Raw genomic sequence first — 24,825 nt, 5'->3', positions numbered from 1 at the left:
GACTGGGGAAGGCACTGGCAAACCACCCCGTATTGAGTCTGCCATGAAAACGCTAGAGGGCGTCACCCCAAGGGTCAGACATGACTCAGTGCTTGCACAGGGGATACCTTTACCTTTTTATGGCTGTGTGTGAATCAGGAGGCTGGACCAAATGGGACCACCTGTGAAGCTGCCATACACTGGCCCATAAACATAGTATTGGTTACTCAGAACAGCGTCAGCTCTCCACAGTCTTGGGCTGAGGTCTTTCGCCTACCACCTGATATTTTAAACAGATGTTAGAGCTTGAACCTGTGACGTACCATGTATGTTTATGTTATGACATAAAATTTTAGCAGATCTTCAGACATTGGTGCAATTTATCTTCTTCATGTTCAGTCACTTAAGACAGAGGTAGTCAACCTGTGGTCCTCCAGATGTCCATGGACTACAATTCCCATGAGCCCCTGCCAGCACACGCTGGCAGGGGTTCATGGGAATTGCAGTCCATGGACATCTAGATGACCACAGGTTAATTACCCCTGACTTAAGAGACATTCCCCGCTGTTCCCTGCCCTCACTTCCAAACTGTAGTTAGTTGCCAGTAAGGTTTTAAAAGTCACCACCTTTTATAAGTCATTTAAAACAAATTTACTGAATGATATCCAGGGTTGGGCGCGAACGGCTACTTTGGCGGCCAAAGCGTAGTTTTGGGATAAAGGAAGGAGCCTGGCTCTGATCTTCATCACCTGTTTCTGTAGCTGTCTGTGATTACAATAGACGTCCCCGTCCTTTAAAGCAGAGTAAGAGTTTCATTCCTCATTTGCCTTCCTTCTCCACATCTCCATTCAAGAGAAGACATTAATAGGAAGGCACCTCAGTATCTAGAAATCTGCCATTAAAGTAGGAACAAAATCCTGGTCTGCCCTACTCTTCCGGATTTGGATCAGTAGCTCAGAGTTCTGGGATGCCCAAGTATCTAACTTGACCAAGATATAACTCCTAGAGCCTCTTATGGCGCAGAGTGGTAAGGCAGCCGTCTGAAAGCTTTGCCCATGAGGCTGGGAGTTCAATCCCAGCAGCCGGCTCATGGTTGACTCAGCCTTCCATCCTTCCGAGGTCGGTAAAATGAGTACCCAGCTTGCTGGGGGGGGGGGGTAAACGGTAATGACTGGGGAAGGCACTGGCAAACCACCCCGTATTGAGTCTGCCATGAAAACGCTGGAGGGCGTCACCCCAAGGGTCAGACATGACTCGGTGCTTGCACAGGGGATACCTTTACCTTTTATAACTCCTACCTACTGGTGTTTTGCTGCTGTGCAAAGAGTTCGTGGGAATTACCTGCTAGTCTGCTTAATTTGAAATTTTTCACAGTGGTGGTACCGGTAAAGAGCCCAAGTATAATTTAAGCAAACAGATTTTGACTCCTCACTCCTAGAAGGATCTTAGATCCACTTAGGCTCACACAGGCACAAAGGCTCCTAGCCATGGGGCCAGGAGCCCTTTGAGTCTTGCCTCTGGCTCACAACTTTGGTCACATCTAGGCTTAAACACCTGTAACAACAGAGAAAACAGAAGCTCAGCCCAGGCTCATTCAGGTGTATTTGGATGGGCGGCCATGGTCGTCTGAAATGATAGAACAAGGCTTGAGGTTAATGGCACCTTTGAAGTCAACAAAGTTTAATTCTGGTTGTGTGGACTCAAGTTTTCAGCTATGTTCCCAAAACAATCCCCCTTCCCTCCAAAAAAAAAAAAAAAACCTTTGGACCATCCTAGGCTTAAATACCTATATCACAGGAAGGAATAGGGGGAAGAGATGTTCTCCACTCCCGCTGCTATGAATGATTTGTACAAAAATTAGCATCCCTCTGTAGAAAATCGGGATGCTCATGGCAGTCATTCAGTGTCTAGGAATCTGTCATTAAAGTAGGAACAAAACAAGACAGGGATTCCTACATAATTAGAAGACTCCCCCAGGTATGCCAAAAGATATGGGTCTGTGAATTGACTAGGGCTTAACGAAGATGAAAATGTTCATAATTCCGAAGTGCTCTATGTTGGAATTGTTACCCATTTTAGTTCACCTAAACTTTTGTTGCTGTTGCAGGGGAGTCTTCATTTATTTTGCTCTTACAAATTGTTTGTACCACTTACACATTATATATGCAATTAACACAAAAACAACACTTACAAAATGTATTCATGTTACCAGGGGGAGAAATTCAGTGCAAAGAAGGACTAATTGATGTGAAAGTAAGGGCAAATTAGTTTGTTTTTCACAAGGCAACGATGGAAGCCAAGGTGGGGGAAGGTATTAAAAGCAAACACAAACAATTTTTTTTAATTCAGCCATATGGGGTGGGGGTGGGGTACAACCCTAAAAAAACAGCCTAATAACAACCAGCCATACTTTAAGAGGCATGGGGAAAGACAAGGGAATTTGCCTGCAAAGAGTCCTGGAGGCAGAGACTTGGTGTATGGGCTGGGGGATAAATTTTGAAATTGTATCTCTTCCCCACTCCCATGATGATGGCCCCCTCAACTTGTAATATAAACTGCTGAAACTTTATAGGATGGAAAACACAGCCCTATTTTCTGTCTGCTGATGGAAGAGTGAATGTTTAGACGGAGATGTTTTGCAAAGCAGAGCAACTTGGGGTCATGATAACTTTTTACATGTTCAAATTTACACAATTTACATGTTCAAAACACATGCCACGTCAGAGTTTAAAACTATCCCCAAAACAAAGTAAAAATCAATATTAGCAGTATGCACTGCTTATCAGCTATTTGGAGAAGCCATGTTATTTGTCAAGCAATCAGCTTGAATTTTTCTCATGACCCACACAAAAGTAGCAACCCCTTGTGACACATAATGATTTGTGTCAGAAAATAAGGTAAAGGTATCCCCTGTGCAAGCACCGGGTCATGTCTGACCCTTGGGATGATGCCCTCTAGCGTTTTCATGGCAGACTCAGTATGGGGTGGTTTACCAGTGCCTTCCCCAGTCATTACCGTTTACCCCCCAGCAAGCTGGGTACTCATTTTACCCACCTCAGAAAGATGGAAGACTGAGTCAGTCTTGAGCCGGCTGCTGGGATTGAACTCCCAGCCTCATGGGCAGACAGCTTCAGACAGCATTTCTGCTGCCTTACCACCCAGAAAGTATATGTTATAACTGAACTCGTAAATGTGAGTGTATCAGTTTTTGGAAGTGTAGAGATTTGACTGTTTAGTTTAGTTTGAATTTCAGTCTGCCATATCCTTAACATAACCTGTCCCAAGATAATTGGATTCAGTGTGCTAGTAAAGTTTAGTAGTTTACAGTGGTAGGGGATGAGGGACAGAGAAAGTACAGACATAGTTCTGTTTTGATGCATTTTGAACACGGACGGGTAATTGCTGGTCTGCTGAGGTAGACTCACTTTTGCAGTAAAACAGTGACCAAAACCACTCCTGAAATTCAGCATAATAGAAAGGGGGAGAGGGGGAGTTACATAAAGAAGTTGTGTAACACTTATCTCCAGACTGTTACATATGATCTGGTTAGATTAAGCAGTCAGAACACTTCAGTGGGACTCCAGATGAAGAATATCTTTTGCCGGCAGCTGGTAAAAAGGAAATTCATGCAGCAACTGTGTATACGTGTCACTGTCATGCCTGAATAAACCCAAAGAATTAATGCTGAAGAACTAAGAAGATTTGTGTTTTCCAAAGTCTTTCATGCCAGAGGTTTAAGCATCCAACAAAAAAGGTCTAATGCAGGGGTGGCTGTGTGCTGGCAAGGGCTCATGGGAATTGTAGTCCATGGACATCTGGAGAGCCACAGTTTGGCCACCCCTGGAATGCTTCTAGAAGCCTCTGTTTTTCAGTAAAACAGCAGCTCAGATTACCTCCTAATCCACTCATCCTCAGTTAATACGTAGAGTCATAAGGTAAAGGTAAAGGTATCCCCAGTGCAAGCCCCGGGTCATGTCTGACCCTTGGGGTGACGCCCTCCAGAGTTTTCATGGCAGACTTGTACGGGGTGGTTTGCCAGTGCCTTCCCCAGTCATTACCGTTTGCCCCCCAGCAAGCTGGGTACTCATTTTACCGACCTCGGAAGGATGGAAGGCTGAGTCAACCTTGAGCCGGCTGCTGGGATCAAACTCCCAGCCTCATGGGCAGACAGCTTCAGACAGCATGTCGCTGCCTTACCACTCTGCGCCACAAGAAGCTCTACGTAGAGTCATACCTTAGCCTAAAATGGCTATTTTCTCTTTTTGTTTGCTGAGGTTTCTTTTTAAAGAGAAGAGACACAGATGTGTGACTTGGTGCAGGTTTCCTTTTATATCTTGAATAATTGTGCAGTAGCTCCCCCCCCCCGCCCCCCCCTCAGAATTCCACCACTATGCTCTGGACCTGTTTGCATTGTTGCACTGTTGTATTGTCTATATTGTTTATACTGTTACATTGTTATATGGTTACAACTATTAGTTATTATTATTGTAAGGTTATTCAAATGTTTATAGACTGTTTTATGAATTGTTCTCTGTTCTTATGTAAACTGCCCTGAGCCTCCGGGGAGGGCGGTATATAAATATAATGAATAAATAAATAGTAGTAGGACAGGAAGGCCTGGAGGATCATTGTCCAGGGGTCGCGATGGGTCGGACACGACTTCGCAACTAACAACAACAACAAATAATAATAATAGTAGTAGCTCCTGCACTCCCTCTTCTGTATCTGATAACTTTGCAGTCAGGAGGGTAATGACCATTGATGGTTACTTTAAAAAAATTAGATTGCACATTGAATCCTGATGAAATGTAGATCTTGAGTCTGATCATAAACTTTGGTCTTATTTGCTTACCCAAACTGCTTTTCATGACGGAAACTGGAGCTTGGGGTTCCCTAATGGGGAGTATTGTGTTACAAAGACCCAGTGTGGTACAGAGTCAAGTTTGGGTACTGGGAACGCTGTTTCACAGTTCTGTTTGCTGGATGACATTGGGCAAGTTACTACCTTAGGTCTGACCTGATTTGCAGGCATGCTCGTAAGCTAGAATTCTACCCTGAATGCCAGTGCCGCAAACAATTAACTGCCTTTCTTCTATAAATTGTTCAGTAGCAGAAAAAAAACCTCTGCCCTTTGTTGAGGCTTATTATTTATAATGTTTCTTTTGTTGTTGTTTTTGCAGCCCGCCAACTTTCCCTACAAAGAGGAGATTATGTCAGTAAATTCTACCTGCCTAGTTGTGATTATCCTTCTTTTTATAAGTATCATTTTAGCTTTCAAGGTAAGAGTGCACCCATGAATAATCTACTGTACATTGAGAATGTTGTTGGAATGCTTTCAGTCATCACCTATGTATGCAGTAGTGATCAAATCTGTAGCTTCAGGCGGGATGTTGGGAGCCAATACCTGAATTTCAGTGCCAGAAATATCAGACATTGAAATATTTCAATGCCTAAAATATGTCATGCCCAAACTCTGCATTCCCAGCTTTGTATTTTTAAATGAGTATTTTTCTAGCCCTTTTTGTTGCAGAGATACAAGGGGAAATGTGAAAGCATTTTTCCCTGAATGGCCTGAGAAGTGGCTGGAGCAGAGTCCATTATTCTTTACTGATCCTCACCTGCTCAGTCCCCTAACTGCTCCCTGGGCCCTTAGCTTTTTTTCTTGCTTGTTTCACTACTGTTTAATGACTGCAGTAACAAGTTAGAACATTTGTCAAAAAACTGAGGATTTTGTGGTCAAATCCTCTATTTGCAAGGGGGAATTTGGCTGAGAAATAGGAAGGGCCATGGAAGAGGCGAAGGAGAAAATGGAAATCCCTCTTCTACTCAGCCTTGTATCTGATTTTAGTCATCCACTGCAAGCCTCCTGCATTGTAACTTGCCTATGTGAACGAATGTGCATCTCTGAGTATATGCAGGATGCCCTTTACTCATCAGTGAAGAACCATAGTAAAGCTCCTACCCCTCCCTATTCCAAAAAAACTGGAAGGACGAAAACCTGCTCGGGCAGGTTTAAATTCCAGAACCTGCCACAGCAGAAAAAGTCCAAAGAGCTAAGGCCATATTATCCCAAAAGTCTTAAACCACGTCACTTCCCTCTACAGAAGAAAGGTAGGCATGTTTGCGGTCTAAGTAAATCTGTGCCAAGAATGATCAGTTCTCTGAATGCTGAGACTGCAGAGTCTCTGCACATGAGTAGAACGCTTTCCCACACACATTTAGCTACCACATATTAGGGGTGTTGTCTAAATTGTAAGAAGTGATTTGAAGCCAGTATAAGAACTTAGATAAGAACTTAGATAAGAACTTAGGAATCTCCCATTTTGGCAATAAAGGAAGCAGTCCTAAGGAAACCTCCCTTGAAGTCCGCCCCATTGAATCACATGGGATGTAGTTCTGAGTAGCATTCCCAGCAGTTTGGAGTCCTTCCTCATAGTCTTTAGGCCCTATAACATCGCTCTCCGGAGAAATGTAGGTATAATGGATCAGCAATGGACTCCAAGTGCAACTAGTGAGGCAAATAGCTCCCTCCTCCTGGATTGTTTTGGGAAGGTAGGGAGAATGAAGCTCCTCCCCCTAGACTGCAGTCTGGATTTAATTTGGACCACCACATGCTTGGAAAACAAGTGCCCTTGCACCTGACCTCTGATTGTGTCAGTCAAAAGTCATATGCTTGTGAAACTTATTCTGCAGCTCCTCAGCTTCATGATGTTGCTCTTTTAAGTGAAGCATTAAGGTTGAAAGTCTGGCTCAAGAGCATGATAGTTTCCTGTCTCAATTTGTTCTCTGTTCAGGCCCAAAGCGGGTCGAGATTATTTCATTCAAAGAACTCATCTCTGTGTTTTGGATAATGCAAAGCCCAGGCTAGGATTTTTTGGGGGGCGGAGAGGCGAGGGGGAGGCCGTGTATGTGGTAGACTTTCATTTAATGTATGCATTAGCCTTGCGTCTCTCATTTGCTATGTGAGCTTTACAGGAGTTCATAAGTCCAGACAGCTGTTTCGTCTTTGCCATGAACTCCTGCAGAAAAGACCCGCTTGGCAGATTTCTGGAATGAAGGCATAGCTTAAGGGCACTGGATCATTTGTCTCTGATAGGGCAGGCAGCACGACAACACATGTCAAAATGAAGGGCCAAATGAGATGTTACTCTTGAAAAATGGGTCGGCCCAGAGTTGCTCCCCTCAATTAGGTGGCAGTTGCTTGGAATTAATTTCCCATGTACCACAGGGGCCCAATTAAGGTCCAGGAGAAGATTTTAAGGCTTTAGCCTTCTTCCTGTGCCTTTTTCCTGAACCAAAACAGCATTTCCGCTGGCACAAGGAGCCTTTCTCTTCCATTCCTGGAGCCCCTAGTGCTGAATAGAATGAATCTTCAAAATCCATCCCCTCATCTTTCCAATAAATTCTTGGTATCGGTATTTGGGGCCTGCTGTTCTAAAGTATCTTTTCAGAACTAAGTAAAATAATAGTATAGTTTCTTGTCTCAAATATAACACTTCTGCTGATGCAGCCTGAAAAGGGATTAGGTTTCACTGCAGCCATTATACATTGCTGAGCCTTAATGTTTGTGGTAAAGTATAATCCCTTGCTCAGTTTCTCTGCAGGGCTATTTTTAAGCGATTTAGCCCCTATTTTTATACCTGATGGTCTACAGCAGGGGTAGTCAAACTGCGGCCCTCCAGATGTCCATGGACTACAATTCCCAGGAGCCCCCTGCCAGCATTTGCTGGCAGGGGGCTCCTGGGAATTGTAGTCCATGGACATCTGGAGGGCCGCAGTTTGACTACCCCTGGTCTACAGTGTCATTTTTTTCTCAGTCCCTCCCAACTTGTGGCCAGATCTCACAAGGCCTGCAAGCTGAAATTGCCTTTTGGATTTGGTAGGTAGAAGTTCTCAATTGTTAAGAGTTGATGCAAATTCTCAGTGGTTAGAATGCTTTCCTGTTTGAGGGTAAGGATTTATGAGAGCACTTCAGAAAAAAGGCTGAGAAACAATATTCCTCGGGAAAGCATGCCTGGGTTACTTTTACAAAAGATGCACTTTAGTTTTGTCCCTCTTAGTGAGCCAAACAATGAAGCCCTTTTCTGTGTCAACGGCCCTTTAAAACCTCTTAGAAGTAAACCACTGGATCCCATTAATCTTTGGCAGGCCATGCAGAATGGCTTTTGTGGTTTCCTGTACATGAAGAGCTTTTATATTTGGCTATCTTTACTTTCTTCTGATGTAGTCTTTTTTTTTAATGCACCAGATACCTTACATTTGGTTAAACTCAGAAGAAATTCCTACTGCTTTTACATTTAATCTCAAGACCCGGAAACAATTAGGGTTGTGTGCAGCAGCATCCAAATCCGCTGTTCCAGGCCGACTCAGCCAGCGTCGTGGGGGGGGGGGGAAGGGAGGGCGTGGGTGCTGGCGCGTAATTCGGTGCACACAAGCGGCACGGCGCTGGCTGCATTGGCCTAGAATGGTCAATTTGGACTCACAACCCTAGAAACAATTAAGGCCATGCATGGCTAAATCCTCTTCCATCACCATACAACTGATAAAAGAATGATGCTAGTAAGACCGATATTTGTTGGCAGTTAAATGAGTTGTGTAACTTTTAATGATCTGTAAACTCTGTTTTCTTTTCCTTGAGAGACCATATGCTTTTCAGTTTCTTGTCAAATCATTGTTATGTCTGAGAATATACAAACCGTGAAGACTGTTCATTTTTTTAAACAAGAAAGGTGATACTGAGCACAACTTTCATACATTAGACGGATACTTCTAAAAGTTCAGACATAATGTGACACTATAGTTTACCTGTGATTAGTTTGTGAAACTCGGACCTGGATAGTCCAGGCTAGGCCAGTCTCATCAGATCTCAGAAGCTGAGCAAGGTCATCCCTAGAGGAGAAGAAAGGAGAAGAAGCAAAACTGAAGGGTTTAAATGGCTGCCAGATTTAAACCTAACAATGGAATGGCAGACCCTGGGCTGCTCTGTTAGGTTTAAATGGCTAGCCGCAGACAGCTGAACCAAACAGACCAAAAGTCAGGTAAATGTTCAGGGAAAGCATCTTCCCTTAATTTTAGTTCCTGAGCTCCCAACTGACCCAAGTTCATGCCAAATTTTGGGTCATGAGCCAGTTTGTGCCTATCCCTACCCATGACAACGATAGTTTAATGAAACCTAAGAACTGTGATTGGTGATTGTGTGTTTTGCAGAGTAACACATGGGAGCTGCTCACATGGACATTCTGAAAGCTCCTTGCAGTGTGAGGTACTTATCTACCTATTGGCAAGGATTCTGGCCCAAATCACTTATAAAAGTGGGACAATATCTCCCTGTCTCGGTTCTTCCTTCACCACCAGTGAAGAGTGACATCTCTCACTTTTGCTCTTTGGTTCTAAAAGATAGGAATTATTAAGACACTAGCAGTGAAGCCCATTGCATGCTAGAATGCAACACGCACTAGGCAGCCTTCTCCCTGCTGCTTGACAGGGCAGGAGGGGAAAGGTTTAAAGAGCCTGCAAGCAGCTCTTCCATCGGGAGAAGTGTTTGTGAGCTCTTCTCCCTGCATTGCCTCTTATGAGTACAGGGAGCCTTTTCTCTGCACCCTGCAAGGGCAATGGTGGAGGGGCTTTAAAGAGCTGGCAAGCATCTTTCCTTGTCATTATCAACTGTAACATGACAGCATACCCTTTAAATACCCCCTCCTTTTCAGGTAAAGCTTTGCCTGTGATGGTACGGGGGGGGGGGTTGCATCTTGAACATTCCAAAGCCTCCTGACATGGGCGGGGCTCTGCATGGAGGCTTTGGAATGTTCAACCCATCATCAGAAGCACGCGTATTCAATTATATTGCATAGATGCAGCAAATCTTTTGGTCTTTGTAAGTTTTGCTTTGATATCTCTCTGGAGTTATTCTCTTTGGTTCCATATATTTCAAGATGCTGTTTAAGAAGTGTTTCCATTTTGGAACCAAGATGACTCAATTGGACTCTCACAACTCTTGCTTACTTTGCTGGCATGTAATGCCAGTGCCTGGCCAAGAACTTTATTTCTTTCATTTGTTTTATCCTACTTTGATTTTGTTAGATTTTTAGTGGTTAAGATTAAGTGTTAGATTTGTAGTGATTAAGAGTAGTGGCAAGCTGGGCTTGATTTCCAGCTCCTCCATGTGCAGCCAGCTAGGTGACCTTGAGCTCATCACAGTCTTGATAATTCTGTTCTCACAGAGCAGTCCTGTCAGAGCTCTCTCAGCCTTGCCTACCTCACAGGTTGTTTGTTGTGGGGAGAGGCAGGGAAGGCAATTGTAAGCCACTTTGAGGCTCCTTCAAGGTAGTGAAAAGTGGGGTATAAAAACCAACTCTTTCTAGTTCTTGCTCTTGCCATTCCATCCCTGTAACTTTAGTTTATTTTGTTCATTGTTTGACATAGATATTTTAATGGATAGTTTGCTGCTTAAATTGCATTCAGAAAAGAGGGGTGCAACTGGTTTTGCTGAATAAATAATTCTGCACACAGGAGGACCTCAACCACTCCCTGGGGGCTGTGAAATTTCTCCCTCCTTAACTAAAATGAGACTGACATTGCTTGATTCTCTTCTCTTTGTCACCTGTTAGAGATGTGTGATATTAAATCATTAGAAAGAGAGCTTGAAGAATTAACTCCCTACTGCTCAAACAAGTGACTGAAGTTTGAGGGGCCCCTTTGAAATCTCACTCCTGCCTATTTGGGTAGGAATGGTATAAGCTCCTAAATAGGTCAGTGACTCAATCTAATGACATTTCAGCAGAAATATATGAGAGGTTTTTAAGGACAAATCTGCAGGAAAGTTTGCTGGGCAAAAATGAATTTCCATTCCATTACAAACGCTCAGCATGTGTGTCCAAAGGCTCTTGGCTAGCCACCTGATTTGAGCCGCTCATGTTCCCAAACGTGTCAGCGATAACTCCAGTTATGGACAAGCTGGTGACCTCCTTAGTTATGAAGGCACCATAAGCCTGCCCCCAAGGGAACTTGCTCCTGCCTTTCAGTAACGAAAGCTTATCAGGAGGAAGCCAGAAGAGCCAGTCTGCAGGGGTCATGCTGGTAACTTGAACAGCAAACAGGTTTTTTAAAAATCTGAAGGACAGTGACAAGTGTTGGTTGTAAATTCAGATTATCCAGTCAAGAATTGCTGAAGCTTAAAAGTTGACAGACCACAGCTGAAACCTACATGGATATTTAGAGAGAAGAGTTGAATGGCATGGATTTCTATCAGTGTTTGGTTGCTCTGAACAATGAATTATCTGAAGAAGAAGAAGAAGAAGAAGAAGAAGAAGAAGAAGAGTTGGCTTTTATATTCCCCTTCTTTTTCTACCTGAAGGAGTCTCAAAATTGCTTACTGTCACCTTCCTTCCCTCTCCCCATCTCCCCGTAACGGACACCCTCTGAGGTAGATAGGGCTGAGAGAGCTCTGACAGAACTGTGACTAGCCCAGAGTCACCCAGCTGGCTGCATGTGGAGAAGCAGAGAATCAAACTGGCTCACGAGATTATAAGCCGCTGCTCTTAACCACTACACCACGCTGCCTCTGGTTTTGTGGCATTTGAATAGTGTAGAATACCTTTTCATATGAAGCCTTTCCCCCCGCATTAGGAAAGTTTGTCACATCGCCTTTCAAGGCTCAACTCAAAAAATATATTTAGAGGGGTGGTTGGAGCATTTATAGGTTTTAAAACAGAAATTAGATTTTAAATTATCCACAATTTTTGAAACCATGTATGCATGGGCTTTTACATGTTTTACATGTTTTAATGGGAATTTTAATGGGATTACTTGTTGTGACCCGCCTCGAGCCTATCGGGAGAGGCGGGAAATAAATATAATAATAATAATAATAATAATAATAATAATAATAATAATAATAATAATAATAATAATAATAATAATAATGTTGACCGTCCCGAGACTGTTGCTAGAGAAGGACCGTCAACAAATCGAATTAATAAATAAATTATAAATGAATAATTTTTTAAAAATGAACTAAATATGCTGATATTATTAGCTCACAAATGATCGTTCGTCTTGTTATTAGAATGTACACAGATGGATCTTTGATGGGGCTCAAAGCAGCTTTTGCTCTTGTGGAGCCAAGTCGGCTCCCTTCTTCCATATGTACTCTCACAGCAGCCACTTATCAGAGATTCAGAGGTTAACTTTATCTCTTTTACTCCAGCCTTCAAGCTGGCTGCCAGCCTCTTTGCATGCTTATTAATGTGACCATTTTTAAAAAAAGATTCAGTCAAAAAGAACTTTAAAAATTGTTCCAAGAATGGTGGGTTTGTGGAAACACAAGTGCTGGCCAATCTGTGCTGTGCCCAGCTGGCTGCAGCTGTAAGCTGGCAGCATTAATTTTCTTCTGAATCATATGATTGATATATTTTACACAGCACGACGTGTTCTTCCACAACGGCCTACAACTCAAACCATTTATGTCCTGATGCATTTTAGAAGTTTGTGGCCCATTGCAGCCTGAAATGGGAAAAGAAAGAAAACAGTTCTCCTTTAACTGAGGATCAGACTAGACAAGACAGAAATTCCATGTTTCACAGGGCTCTTTGTTGTGTTTGCTGCAAACGAATAACACCACTCTTGTCAGAACAGTAGACGTTTCTTGAGCATCCTAATGCGTGACTTTTGTATCTTTCTAGGCTTACCTGATCAGTTGTGTATGGAATTGCTATCGATACATCAATAACCGAAACAGCTCCGATGTGCTCGTCTATATTACCACGAATGATACAGCGGTAAGCATGGCTGAAAGTGCATGGGTCATGGGTAACTTCAGAGTATCAAACACTGCAAAAGTCCTCTGTTCAGTGATCTGGATAAAGCAAAGGACAATTGCAGCAGGAGCAGCCAGACCGGGGAAAGGGGGATCCTCCCCACAGTGGAAAGGGGTGTCACTCCGTGTGTCCTTAAAAGGGGGGAAGGGGAGAGGAGAGAGGCCAGGGGGGATGTACAAAGCAGGGCCCCTGGAAGCACAGGACCCCTAGCACATACTACATGGGTAAACTATAGCCTTGCTTCCTGTGTTCAGGCTGCTAGGAAGATTCCGTCTTAGTTGCATTTCCACAAACCATGCAAGGCAGAAATATTCAGGAGGGCTTGTTAGTTTCTGTTGACTTGTTAATTGTATAATAAAATCAGAGTCCAGTAGTACCTCTAAGACCAGGTGCTACTGGACTCTGATTTTATTGTGCTACTTCAGGCCAACATGGCTAGCCATTTGAATCTATTCTAATTGTAACCTGCCTCAAGACAAGTGGGCTTCCGAATGTTTCAGACCAAATAAATTTTGGTGGGTAGCCCCGTTAGTCTGAAATAGCAGGACAAAGTTTGAGTCCAGTGGCACCTTTAAGATCCACAAAGCTTTATTCAAGGCATGAATTTTCATGTGCATGTGCAGTTCTGTCTGAAGAAGTGTGCATGCACAAGAAAGCATGAAATTATTAAAAGAGACTAGTTGTTTGCCCCATCTGTCTCCACCCAAGCTTGGACATCCCCACAAGTGACAAGCCATGCTGAGACGTTATCTTGTCCTGAGACCAGAAAGTTAGATTCTAAATTACATTACACGCTATTTACATCACATTATAGCCACATTGTCCCAAATAAAATTAAAAGAAGAGAGAATTGTAAGGAATGTGGATATAAGAGTTAAATGAGTTTAGCATACGTAGTGAGATAAGAAACCAATATCATTGTTGAGTCCTGGGAATTCCACTGTTTTCCTTGCATTCCTGCAATCTTCCTTTCTTATCTGTTCTTGAAGTTCCTTTGCAATAAAACAGCTACCTTGAGGTTCCTTATTGAATGTCCTGGAAGGCTGAAGCGTTCCCCTACAGGTTCTTCAGTCCTATGATTTTTGACGCCAGACTTGTGTCCTATTGGGCAGTTTCTTGTGGACATCTTCCTAATGAATCCCAGATGATCTTGCTGTAGCACAGTATATATCCTGAGTGACTTCATCAGTTTAAACAGAGGCTATTTTCCCCTTTAAAGGAAAGACGGTCTAAAAATAATTTATAGCTTGAATAATTGAGGCGCTATATACACACAGAGAGGGAGAGAAATTGAACAAACGTAGTCTCTAGCACATGTTGGCAGCTCTGAGGATTCAGAGTTATAAATTATCCCAGGGCGGTCCTGCTTCCAACTGTAATCACCCCAGGGTGGTTTCTAATGAAAACGCTCATAGATAAACATTGAGGTTGCTTCGTGCTTGGGCAAGGAGGGAAGCGCCCTGGAACCTACATGACCGATGATAACGCATTAAGGAATGCTTAAGCCTTTGGCAAGCCGCCAACATGGTATACTCAAGTTCCAAATCATTTGCAGGAAGGACAGAGCGGTGTTTATACCGGGAAAGGAAAAATTAAGTTGATCTTCCCATACTAATCATAACATGGCATTCACAGGTACACAGGCCTACACGCAGATAAGTGCATATTGTGAGGCACATGCAGCTTCTGCTCAGAACGCTTACTTCTTCATGCCATCCCTGTGCAAGATGCACCGTAGCGTTGCAGCAGACATGCTGCTCAAAAGAGATGGGTCATCTGGGCACGTTTTGGTTTTGTGCAAGACGTTACCTTGTACAGAGTCATCATTATAATAGTCTTTATTACGGTGCTAGACCAGTAATCAAATGTACAATGTACATAAAATATTTATCGGTAATTAAAATAGTATAAAATTAAAAACATTCCAGCTAAAAGAATCAACAAAATTACATTTTAAAATTCACAAACATTATCTCAAGCAATTGAGACTATCTCTATCTCTATGTAAGTTGCTCCAAATTCACCCAGCTCTTCCTTGTTCCTTGTACAGAATCACTGGCAAAAAAAACCCAAGCCCTGCTCTCACAGTCTGCCTGCTGGTAACAAGAATGTGCCATTTTCAGATTTGGGTTCCCCGTTTCCCTCCATAAGTGGCGGCCAACAAGGTAGAGCAGGGAAGGGGGAAGCTCTGGATGCAATTATGGCTGCTTCCACATAGCAACAGTTCTCCATGACGCACTCATGATAAGATAGATTATGTAATAAATATAGTTTCAGAGGCAAATGGAAGAGCTCGTCGTGGCTTCTGTTAAGGAAACGTGATTTTGCTACGCCTTTTCATTTCCTATCCCTCCCACTCGGAGGGACTGAGTGAGCTGGGCGCAGAAAGAAATGCTTTGCCAAAACTTGCTTGCTGAGAGGGCAGAGGCCACGGTCCTTCTGCTTTCTCGCCCCATGTCTGGTATCGTCCTATGAAGTCTTCTGCATGATACAGCTATTCATCATCCTGAACTCATCTGCGGAGGCCCCTGGGTGGTCTTTAACATGTTTGTGTAGTCACAAACACAGGATCATAATAGAGCTTTTTTTTGGGGGGGGGGGAAACCTTCGCTCAAGCAGGTGGTCAGTTTAATGACCTGGCTGCTCATCTTTCTCCTAAATTGGCCGTTCATCGCAATGCTTGGCTAAGGACAAACGTGGTTTTGCTGCTGCTGCTGCTGCTGCTGCTAATAGCTCTTAACAGCTGTGTTGGTGTGGAAGGAATGTCTCCCGTGACCACGAGGGAAGCAGAGCACGATCAGTTTAGAAACCAACATGCCGTATTGCAGAGGTGGCCAAACTGTGGTTCTCCAGATGTCCGTGGAATGCAATTCCCATGAGCCCCTGGCAGGGGCTCATGGGAATTGTAGTCCACAGGAATCTGGAGAGCTACAGTTTGGACAGCCTTGCCGTATTGTTCAGGCAGCATCTGAGGGTCTGAACTCATGTACAGCACCCGGCTTCTTGTTGCTTGATTCAGCCTTGTGATTAGAAGGGAACCATTCTTGGATGGTAAAATTCACTTTGCATAGAAGAGGTCTGTACTATACTTAAGTTCCCAGTGCCCTCAATGAATTGTTTTAGATCAAGGGAGAAGAGTTTAGTGTCCACCCCCCAAAAAATACATTTTCCCCAGTCTGATTCTGTGACTTGCCTTTTGTTGTGCAGTGTAAAAAATAAATTGGCCATGGCCATTTGATGGGGTTTAGAGTGGGAGATGTTGTTTATAGTGGTAACTAGGGGCCAAGCCCATTGCATTCAGGAATACAACAGGCGTTAGATGGGGGGGGGGGTGGAAGAACTCTGTGGATGGCCTCTCCCTCCCCCCAGGACCTGGAAAGGCTGCAGGCTGGAGGCCCCTGGGAAGGGAACTCACTGGGAGGGGCAGCTCACATGCGCCAGGGATCTGCAGCCTCCAAGCCTCAGAGGGAAGTGGAAGGAGGAGGGGAGTGGTCAGGGGTGGGGGACAGAAGGTGATTGGCTGGCCGCTGGACAGATGGGCAAGAGGAGAAAGCCACTCAGGCGGAACAGCTGCCCTGAGTGGTTGTTAAGTGTTGAGTGGCACTTAAGCCATGAGACATGCTCCTCCTCCACGGCCTTACCAGAAATATTAAGTGGAACAGATGATCGGTATCTCAGGGCAAATACCGATCATTTTTAAATGAATGCATTATTTTAAACTTAAGCAATGGTCGCAGCTGCTTCCTGAACAATACATTGTGCTTGTTTTTCCCCCCAAATCTTCCCAATCAAGGGTCTGCTGGGCAAAAGTCCCATCTGGTTCTAGGAAAGATGTTGGTGGCTTCATTTGAAAGCTCTGGTTCAAATCCCTGTTTAGCAGTAAATCTCACCATTCATGAGTCTCTGCATTCTAGACCCATCCATGCACCCTACCCCTACCCTGAGCCATATGGGAGGGTAATATGAATGAATGAATGAATGAATGAATGAATGAATGAATGAGCCTGATGGGTTCAAAACTGAATGTTCTTTTTATTCTCCTCAGGTGCTGCTGCCCCCATACGATGATCCCACAAGTGGCATTGCTACTAAGGATCCACCCCCACCTTATGTGTCGGCATAAGCAGAGCATGCACGCACTTACCTAAGGAACAGATAGCTTTACTCTTCAAACACCTGAGCAATAGAGGTTTTTTCTTTCGTTTCCAGGACAGATATATCAGCCGCAAACATTTATTTATTGCTGTTTTTCTGTAGATAAATTTGAAACATGTTTTTTTTTTTTTTTGCCTAACAAAGTGATGGATTGGCTTCAGAACCATTTTCGATTAGCTAAGGTTGCATAGTTCCCAGCGTCGGTTTGTTTTCTCACTCCCTGTCATGCCATTCTAGACAAAACTGTACCTGGTTTTATATCCTCAGCAACTCTAGCATGTAGGTCAGGTTTATTTAGTTTTTTTGTTTGCTATCTGTAAAGCTTCCCGATCAATAGGAACGGGTTTCTGAAGGGATCCTTCATGTTGCGAGCTCTCCCTCAGTTGTCAGTGAAAACAAGGAGGTGAGCTCAGATACGAAGCCCCCTTTACTGTAGACAACAATAAAAATCCAAGATGTTTTCCATAGATGCTGCATGCGCTCCAAGCCTATTGCCCTTTTGGTTTTTCCTCTTTGCTGGGACCTTGATGGAATCATCTGTCGCCCAGCCCCTCTTGCTCTCCAAATCTAGATCCTCCTGGACTGGATTGTTCTGTTGGACATTAGAAGAAAAACCACATGGCAAGTTCTGCCTGTCTCTTCTGCAGAGCTCTGCTCTTTGCTGCAGTGAGGGCGTCGAATGTTAACCTCTGTTCCCCATCCACGATAAAACTTCAAACATGCTGCTTTTAGGAAGAGCATTTTAAGCATTTGTATTTGACCATTCAGGGTGGAGAAGGAGGAGGGAATCCCTTCACCTGCAGGTGTGGTATCTTTTCAACAGGACAGCTTGCCTATAATGGCAAACATGTTTTCAGAATGTGCAACAGGACCCTTAACGGAATCATGGGAAGGAGAGACGGAAGCATGACCCCACCCCCCGCCCCATCTCATCTTAAGTAGGACATGGTATATTTCAGTGTACTTAGGTGGGTAAATGCAGTCGCCCCTTGTTAGGGCAAGTAGGACTTGTAAGTGGAAAATGAGCATAGTCACTGATCTACTAATGAACCAGGGTTCACGTTTCATGTGTGCATGTGATTTGTTTTGAACACTGCCAAGTTTCTGACAACGCCTTTTTATACAACCCCATTCCAGCATTTTGCAAACAAGTGGGCTCAAGCCAGGTTTTAAATCCCAGTGATTTCACTGTCCAACATGTGCTTAAGTATTTCCAAACAGCAGTTTTTAAAAACAGTCCACTTTGTGTGGCTAGTGATCACTTTGGGTCATTTTTTTTAAGGTTATGCTGTGCATTCTTTGAGTTGTGCAGTGTAGAGGAAAATAAGAAACGCCCCTTAGTATCCAAAACTGTGAAAGCCCCCCGCCCCAGGAGTTTGCTCATAATTACAGTTCTTGTAGGGCCAGACACAACATGATGCGGGTACTGAAATAAACCCTCTCTTGCAGTTTGATCTTTGTGCCTAGATCTCTCTAAATTTTCAGTAGAAAAATAGAGAGAGAGATGCTAGTATCTACTTTACTGTGAGATTACTAGGTCCTCTTGTTTGCATTTGAAATCACTCTTCAAAGGATTCACTTCTTAATGTCCAGGCTTGTTGTTAATAATATCGAGCATTTCTATAGCACTACAAAGTGTTCAAAACACATCACCTGTGTTGTTTTGCTCTGTGTCCTTACAACAACCCCATAAGGTAGGTCCATTGCAGGTGGGGGCCTGAGAGATAGTGAACGACAGTGGTGAGATTCAAACTCAGGATATCTCAAGTCAGTAGCTCAATCTGGACTATACCTGCTCCCTGTTAAAATGTATGAACTATTCCCTTTGAACAATAATAGTGCCCCTTTCACATGTAGGTGTGATGTTTGGGGTTTTTTTTTTTTAATAATGTTACCTTTATAATAATCTGAAAGCAATTGTTTTCTATCTCTCATTCCTTTAAAAGCAATAGAACAAAGTTTGAGCCTAACAAAGTTTAATTCTGAGCATAAGCTTTCATGTGCAGGCACAGTTCTTCATCTACTCACCTGAATCTGTCTCCTTTAAAAATAGTCCCCCTTATTTCAGTTTTTGAATGGTGATGGGGGCTTGTTCTCGTTATTTTGATTCAACACAAACCTTGAACATTTTGACTACTGATGCAAATACGGCAAAAAAATATACTGGGACTAAGCCCTTTTTCTTGTTTAAGCTCTCTGGGGAGATGGAGATTTAAGTCGCAAACCCTCAAAACCTGCTACTAGGAGCAACAGTTTCATGTTGGCACAGAGTAATTCCTCCACGTGCTTTGTGGAGGAAGGGGATTGCTGTTTGGAAATGATTTGAGAGCTGGATCCGTCAAATGCCCTGCAGAGCTTGCCCTTAGAATACACACCACATTCCGAAGAATGCTGTAGATCCCTTCCCCAGAGCATTAATCCAGGGGAGGGTGAGTGGCAGGTTTTCACAGCACACCTGCAGACTGTGGTTTTGGCTGCATAAATAAATTTATCAACAATCACAGGTTTTGTTTTAAACAAGTCTCTGGCTGTTATGGTTGTGAAAAGCCACCCCAGTTCTTATCCTGCCCCATACAAGCCTCTTTCATCATTGTAAAACTGTGAGATAGGCTAGGGTGAAAGCTGGGGACTGGGCTAAGGACACCCCGTGAGCATCATGGCACAGTGGGGAGGAGATGAACACATTTTTCCTTACTCCTAGTCTGCACACAATAGATAATGTGCTTTCAATGCACTTTAGAAATAGATTTTCCTGTTCTGCACAGGGAAATCCAGCTGCCAAAGCACAATGAAAGTGCATTATCCTATGTGTGCAGACTAGGACCTAGGCTTATTCCGCACACATTTGATAATGCACTTTCAATGTGCTTTTACAGCTGAATTTTCCTGTGCAGAACAGAAAAATCTGCTTTTAAAGTGCATTGAAAGTGCATTATCCAACATGTGCGGAATTGGCGCTAGTCTGGTCCTCTAACTGTGGTGCTGTCCAGGGGTGCTGAGTTTTTAAAACAATGATTGGTGAAAGGAAAGGCATCTCTAACAAGATTTCCAGTGAATAAAGCAGTGAGGTCTTTATTAGGGGCCAGTGTTGTTTCATTAGTGACCTGGAATCAGGGGCAGGGCAGAACAATAAAATGGCCTGGGCTTGCAGACATCACCATGCTATTCAGGTAATTTTTTCAAAAAAAGGTTCTGAAGTGCACCAACAGGACTGTTACAATGTGGGTAACAGTTGAGCAAATGAGGGTCAGTGTAAAGTATGCATGAAATGATACACACCAGTGCAACACGGATGGAGACTGAACTGTTGGTTGGCAACAGGGAAAGAGACCTTGGATGAGCAATAGGGTTGTGAGTGTCTTGCATAGAGCAGGGGGTTGGACTAGATGACCCAGGAGGTCCCTTCTAATTCTATGATTCAAGGTGGGAAGTTCAGTGAAAAATGTCAACTCTCTGACAGTGGTGAGAATTGCAAGTTTAGCATTGGAGATTGTTAGGAAACAGGCGGAAAATTAGACAGTATTGTATTGCTCTGGAATGGGCCTGTGATGCAGCTGGATTTGAAATCTTTTATACCTTCATTGTCTCTCTACTACATAAGTATATTGTTGATCTGGAAAAGAGCAACCGAAATAAAGGAAGGAGCTGGAAAATCACCCCTACAAGAGAAGCTAGAAAAGTTATCCCATCCGAGGAAAGGGACATTAGATTGAAGACAGACCAGGAAATACTCCTCCATATAACTCATAATTAATCTGTGGAACTCACTGCTGCAGGCACAGTGATGATATCTACTGAATATGGCTGTAAAAGGGGATTCAATTCATGCAAGATAGATCCCTCAGTCTATGAGCCATGAGGGATAAATGGAACTTCCATGTTCAGAGGCAATGTATTTCTAAATACCAGTTGCTAGATGGTAGCAGCGGAGGAAGGCTTTGGCCTTCATACCTGACCTGGATAGCCCAGGCGAACCCAATTCTGAAAAATTATGGAAGGGTCAGCTCTGACTAGCACTTGGAAAGGCGACCTCCAAGGAATGCTAGGGTTGTTGACATGGAGGCAGACAATGGCAAGTCACCCCCGAATGTCTCTTGCCTGGCAGCCAGACAATCTTAGGATCCCCTGGCTCTGTTACACACATGCCACATGATTAATAATAATTTGATGTGCATGCCTGGCTTGTAGACATCATGTTCCATATGGCTGTAGTGTCCACCATGGGAAACAGGATGCTGGACTACAGGGACTGTTGATCCAGTGGATCACAGCTCTTGCTTGCTTACATCTTCAGAGCCCTTTTCCTGTGATCACCGCAACCTGGACCAAATAAGATTATGCAAAATAAAAGCAGCCTAATTTCCATAATCCCCACCAGCTGGGGTCTGGTTTTTCTCAGCTTTCCCAGGTGCTGAATTTTGATAACCAGTTGCTCAGTATGGAATAAAGACTGGCCTGTTTAAAGGCCAGTAAAGTCCTGCTGAAAGTATTTGAGTGTGGCAAAGGGATATGTTTCGGGGAGACCAGTCATCAGGCTCCTTAGGTAACCATGGGCCAGTCACTATCTCTCACTGTTGTCTGCCTCACATGGTTGTGGTAGGAATAAAAGGGGAAGAGTCAGGTATGATACTCCTGGAGTTCCTTGCAAGGATAAAAACAGACTGCTGAAGGCAAACCAATTCCTGCCGTTAGGAAGTCTGCTGTTTTGCAGGCCACGTGAAGTAAAGAAGAACCTTCACCCCACTCTACGCTTGGAGTGGCCTGTGCAAATATCAGACTGCAAACTTGTATCCTGAGGGACGGTGCATCTCACTGAAGGATGTACTAGGCATCCACCTGCCCAGTCACTCCAGTCCATCCATCTTAAGAGCAATCTTAAGCAAAGTGACACCTGCCTAAGCCAATTGCTAGTTTAATTAGTACGTGTCAGAAGATGCTCAAAAGGATTGTGAGAAATTGGCAAAATGGTCACAAGGAGAAAGAAGTGGGGGTAATGGGGTAGCTCCCCCCCCCCGAGTCTAGTTCACTGATAAAAAGGGCTGAGTAGTCTGTGTCCCCAATAGATTTTATGACTCAATGTTCACTTGGTAAAGCCCAGCTGCGCAAATAATATTTCCTAAAATGAGTTGCTTAAATCAGTGAATTGTCTTACGACTTTCCTGCTGCACGTTTTTGTAGGACAGTGGTCATTTTCTCTGGAGTAGACCTCCTAGCCATGCTTCTGTAATTTTCTTTACGCTGGACAGGGCAGGATATCCTACTAAGGCATTTGTTCCATTTCTCTACTTGGTTTTGTGGAATTCTTAAAACATCCATATGAAGATAAGTGTGTGTGTGTACATATTTCTCATTCAAATCTGTGTAAAATTATTATCTATAATAAAAAGGACATTTCCTCAAGCCTGTGGTTATGCCTTCTTTGTGTGCACTTTCACAAACGTGACTTTCTTCTATAGAAACCCAATTCAACACGATGGAGTGCCAATAAAATCCTTGGCTGCTGTTATGGAGTCTGGGTTTTCCCCAATATACTGGGAAGGAGGGGAATTTGTCATTCTTTGCAGTGGAAATAAGGATGTGAGGGAATTGCCAGCTCTGCCTGACATTTCACAGCAATCAAAATTCTGCGCTTTGTAAATCGAAAACTTTGAATCTGCAGCGGATGGGTGGGAAAGACACACGGGGTTCTAGTCGCCAGTAAGATCTAATGACATACGTTGTACATTGTAACGTCAAGGTTTGTTTTTGACAGAGGTGACATTCTTAACGTTCTGGTGTCCTATAGTCAACCATAGCACAATCATCATTTCCTGACATAAATTTAGGGACCATATTTACCCCCAGAGTATAGAAGACACAGCAGCAGATACAGCTGCAGGAATTCTGTGGGGAACCAAAGCTCAGCCTCCTGGCCCTTGGGAGTTCTGCTCAACACACATGAATGGGAGCCTCCTGGCCCTTGGGAGTTCTGCTCAACACACATGAATGGGAGCCTCCTGGCCCTTGGGAGTTCTGCTCAACACACATGAATGGGAGCCTCCTGGCCCTTGGGAGTTCTGCTCAACACACATGAATGGGAGCCTCCTGGCCCTTGGGAGTTCTGCTCAACAAACTTTTCTCCTTCTCTGAGTATTGTCAATACCAGGGATTCCCAATGTCTTGAGCCTGTGGACACCTTGGAAATCTTGAGAGCCACAGAATACCCACCAGAGGAGATGGAGTCAATCACAAAATAGTGATCACAGGAGGTGCAGAGGAAGTACAGGGGACAATGGGATTAATTTTTTTAGTACTCCAGGAAAAAGGAGAAAGAGAACAAAACCAACAGTGGAGACAGCTGCCACTGAAAACATGTAACCTGCATGGCCAATCAAATCTCCAGTAGCCAATTAGAAGCCTCCACCCACTTTCTAAAAATCACTTGGAGGTGTCTGTGGGTACCATGTTGAGGACCCCTGGAGTTTGCAATTCCAAGCTGCTTGCTGAGATTTGAATTATTATTAGAACAAGCTTCAAAGCCCATTCCTAAGAACAGGCCCTGAAAGGGTCCCCTCCTCTGGCCCCTGGCTAGGCAGCTTAAGGTGGCTTCAGCCGCAGCTCGCAGCCAAATCAAGTGGGGCGGGCGGGGGCTGGGCAGCTCGTTAGCAGGGCCAAGGCAGAGCTCCTTAGCAGGCAATCAGCAGGCCAGGAGGCCCTCGTGAACAGGCCCAGCCTAGCAGGCCAGGAGGCCACATTAGCAAGGCTTCTACCACGACCCTTTGCCCAGGGCCCTCTCACCCGCTGCTGGCTCCAGGCATTGAGGCGTCTGAGAGCAAAGAAGCTAGAGTCCAGGTCCGGAGGGCAGGAGCTGCAGGGGCAGGGCCAATCAGGACAAAGCTGGCTGCACCATGATTGGCCCTATTCCAACTTGGACACCTGGACACATCCCACCCCTAGGCTGTTTCAGAAATATATAGAGGAACGACAATGGATAAGGATTGTCTGAACCCAATTTGGTGGTTCAAGGGATGCCTTAAACTATTTTACTTGGGCATGTATTATTAGGGCCGAAGTTGGATCTGCTATGCCATTGGATGGGACCCAGCCTCTCGTTGGAGAATTTGCCAATGTTTTGTGGTCAGAAAAATATAAGGATTTGTGGTAACTTTGGGTGAAATACCAGAATCTGAGCTGTTATTGGAAGATATAGATTGCGATATATAGAATTTTTGTGGGGGGGGGGAGATTCTAATTGGGGATGCATCTAGGGGTGATATAAATGGAAAAGAAAATGTATCTGGCCATAATTGAATTACTTGGGCAGCACATATGACTAATACTTGGCAAAAGTGGGTCAGACAATGGGTAGATTAATTTATTTACTGACTTAATTTGTACTTCACCTTTCTCCCCAGTGGAGATCCAAATTGCCATACATTATTATTTCCTTTATTTATTCTCACAGTGTTCTGTGACGAAGGTTAGACTTAGAGTAAGTAACTGGCCCAAGGGCAGCCATTTTGATTTGTAAAAAAAAAGTCTCCATTGTGAGGGAGATTCACAAGTGGCCTGTGAGGGACTATTATTGTCCTGCAAGCCCTGGTCATATATCACAGCCAGAAAAGTTGAGGGGTCTTAAAGGGACACAGAAGACATCTTTTGATTAAGGAAGGTCAGAATTCCCATGGGAATCAAGCAGTATCCATAATTTTATAATGCGATCTCTTGTTGAATCTATGTTGTTACCCACCCTGAACCTTTAGGAAAGGCGGGTTATAAAAATAAAGATTGATTGATTATCCCTTTTCTAGTTAGGTAAGAGGTAAAGGTATCCCCTGTACAAGCACCGAGTCATGTCTGACCCTTGGGGTGACGCCCTCTAGCGTTTTCATGGCAG

At 43.8% G+C, this 24,825-nt stretch overlaps 1 protein-coding gene across 2 annotated transcripts in view; it reads left to right on the top strand.

The window, feature by feature from the left end:
- The window catches only part of LAPTM4B (lysosomal protein transmembrane 4 beta), a 61,557-nt gene extending 39,208 nt beyond the window's left edge, over positions 1–22,349 (top strand). For both annotated transcript variants that reach the window (XM_077351834.1, XM_077351833.1), the window contains exons 5-7: positions 5,160–5,258; positions 12,660–12,755; positions 16,840–22,349. In XM_077351834.1, the coding sequence (XP_077207949.1) occupies positions 5,160–5,258; positions 12,660–12,755; positions 16,840–16,917 (273 nt within the window). In that variant the 3' untranslated portion in view covers positions 16,918–22,349. The remainder of the gene's footprint in view (positions 1–5,159; positions 5,259–12,659; positions 12,756–16,839) is intronic.
- Positions 22,350–24,825: the final 2,476 nt, after the last annotated feature.

The sequence above is a fragment of the Paroedura picta genome, chromosome 9 (genome assembly GCF_049243985.1).
Source record: "Paroedura picta isolate Pp20150507F chromosome 9, Ppicta_v3.0, whole genome shotgun sequence".
In the NCBI taxonomy this organism is placed as follows: domain Eukaryota; kingdom Metazoa; phylum Chordata; class Lepidosauria; order Squamata; family Gekkonidae; genus Paroedura; species Paroedura picta.
This window is presented reverse-complemented; position numbering and strand designations above follow the sequence as displayed.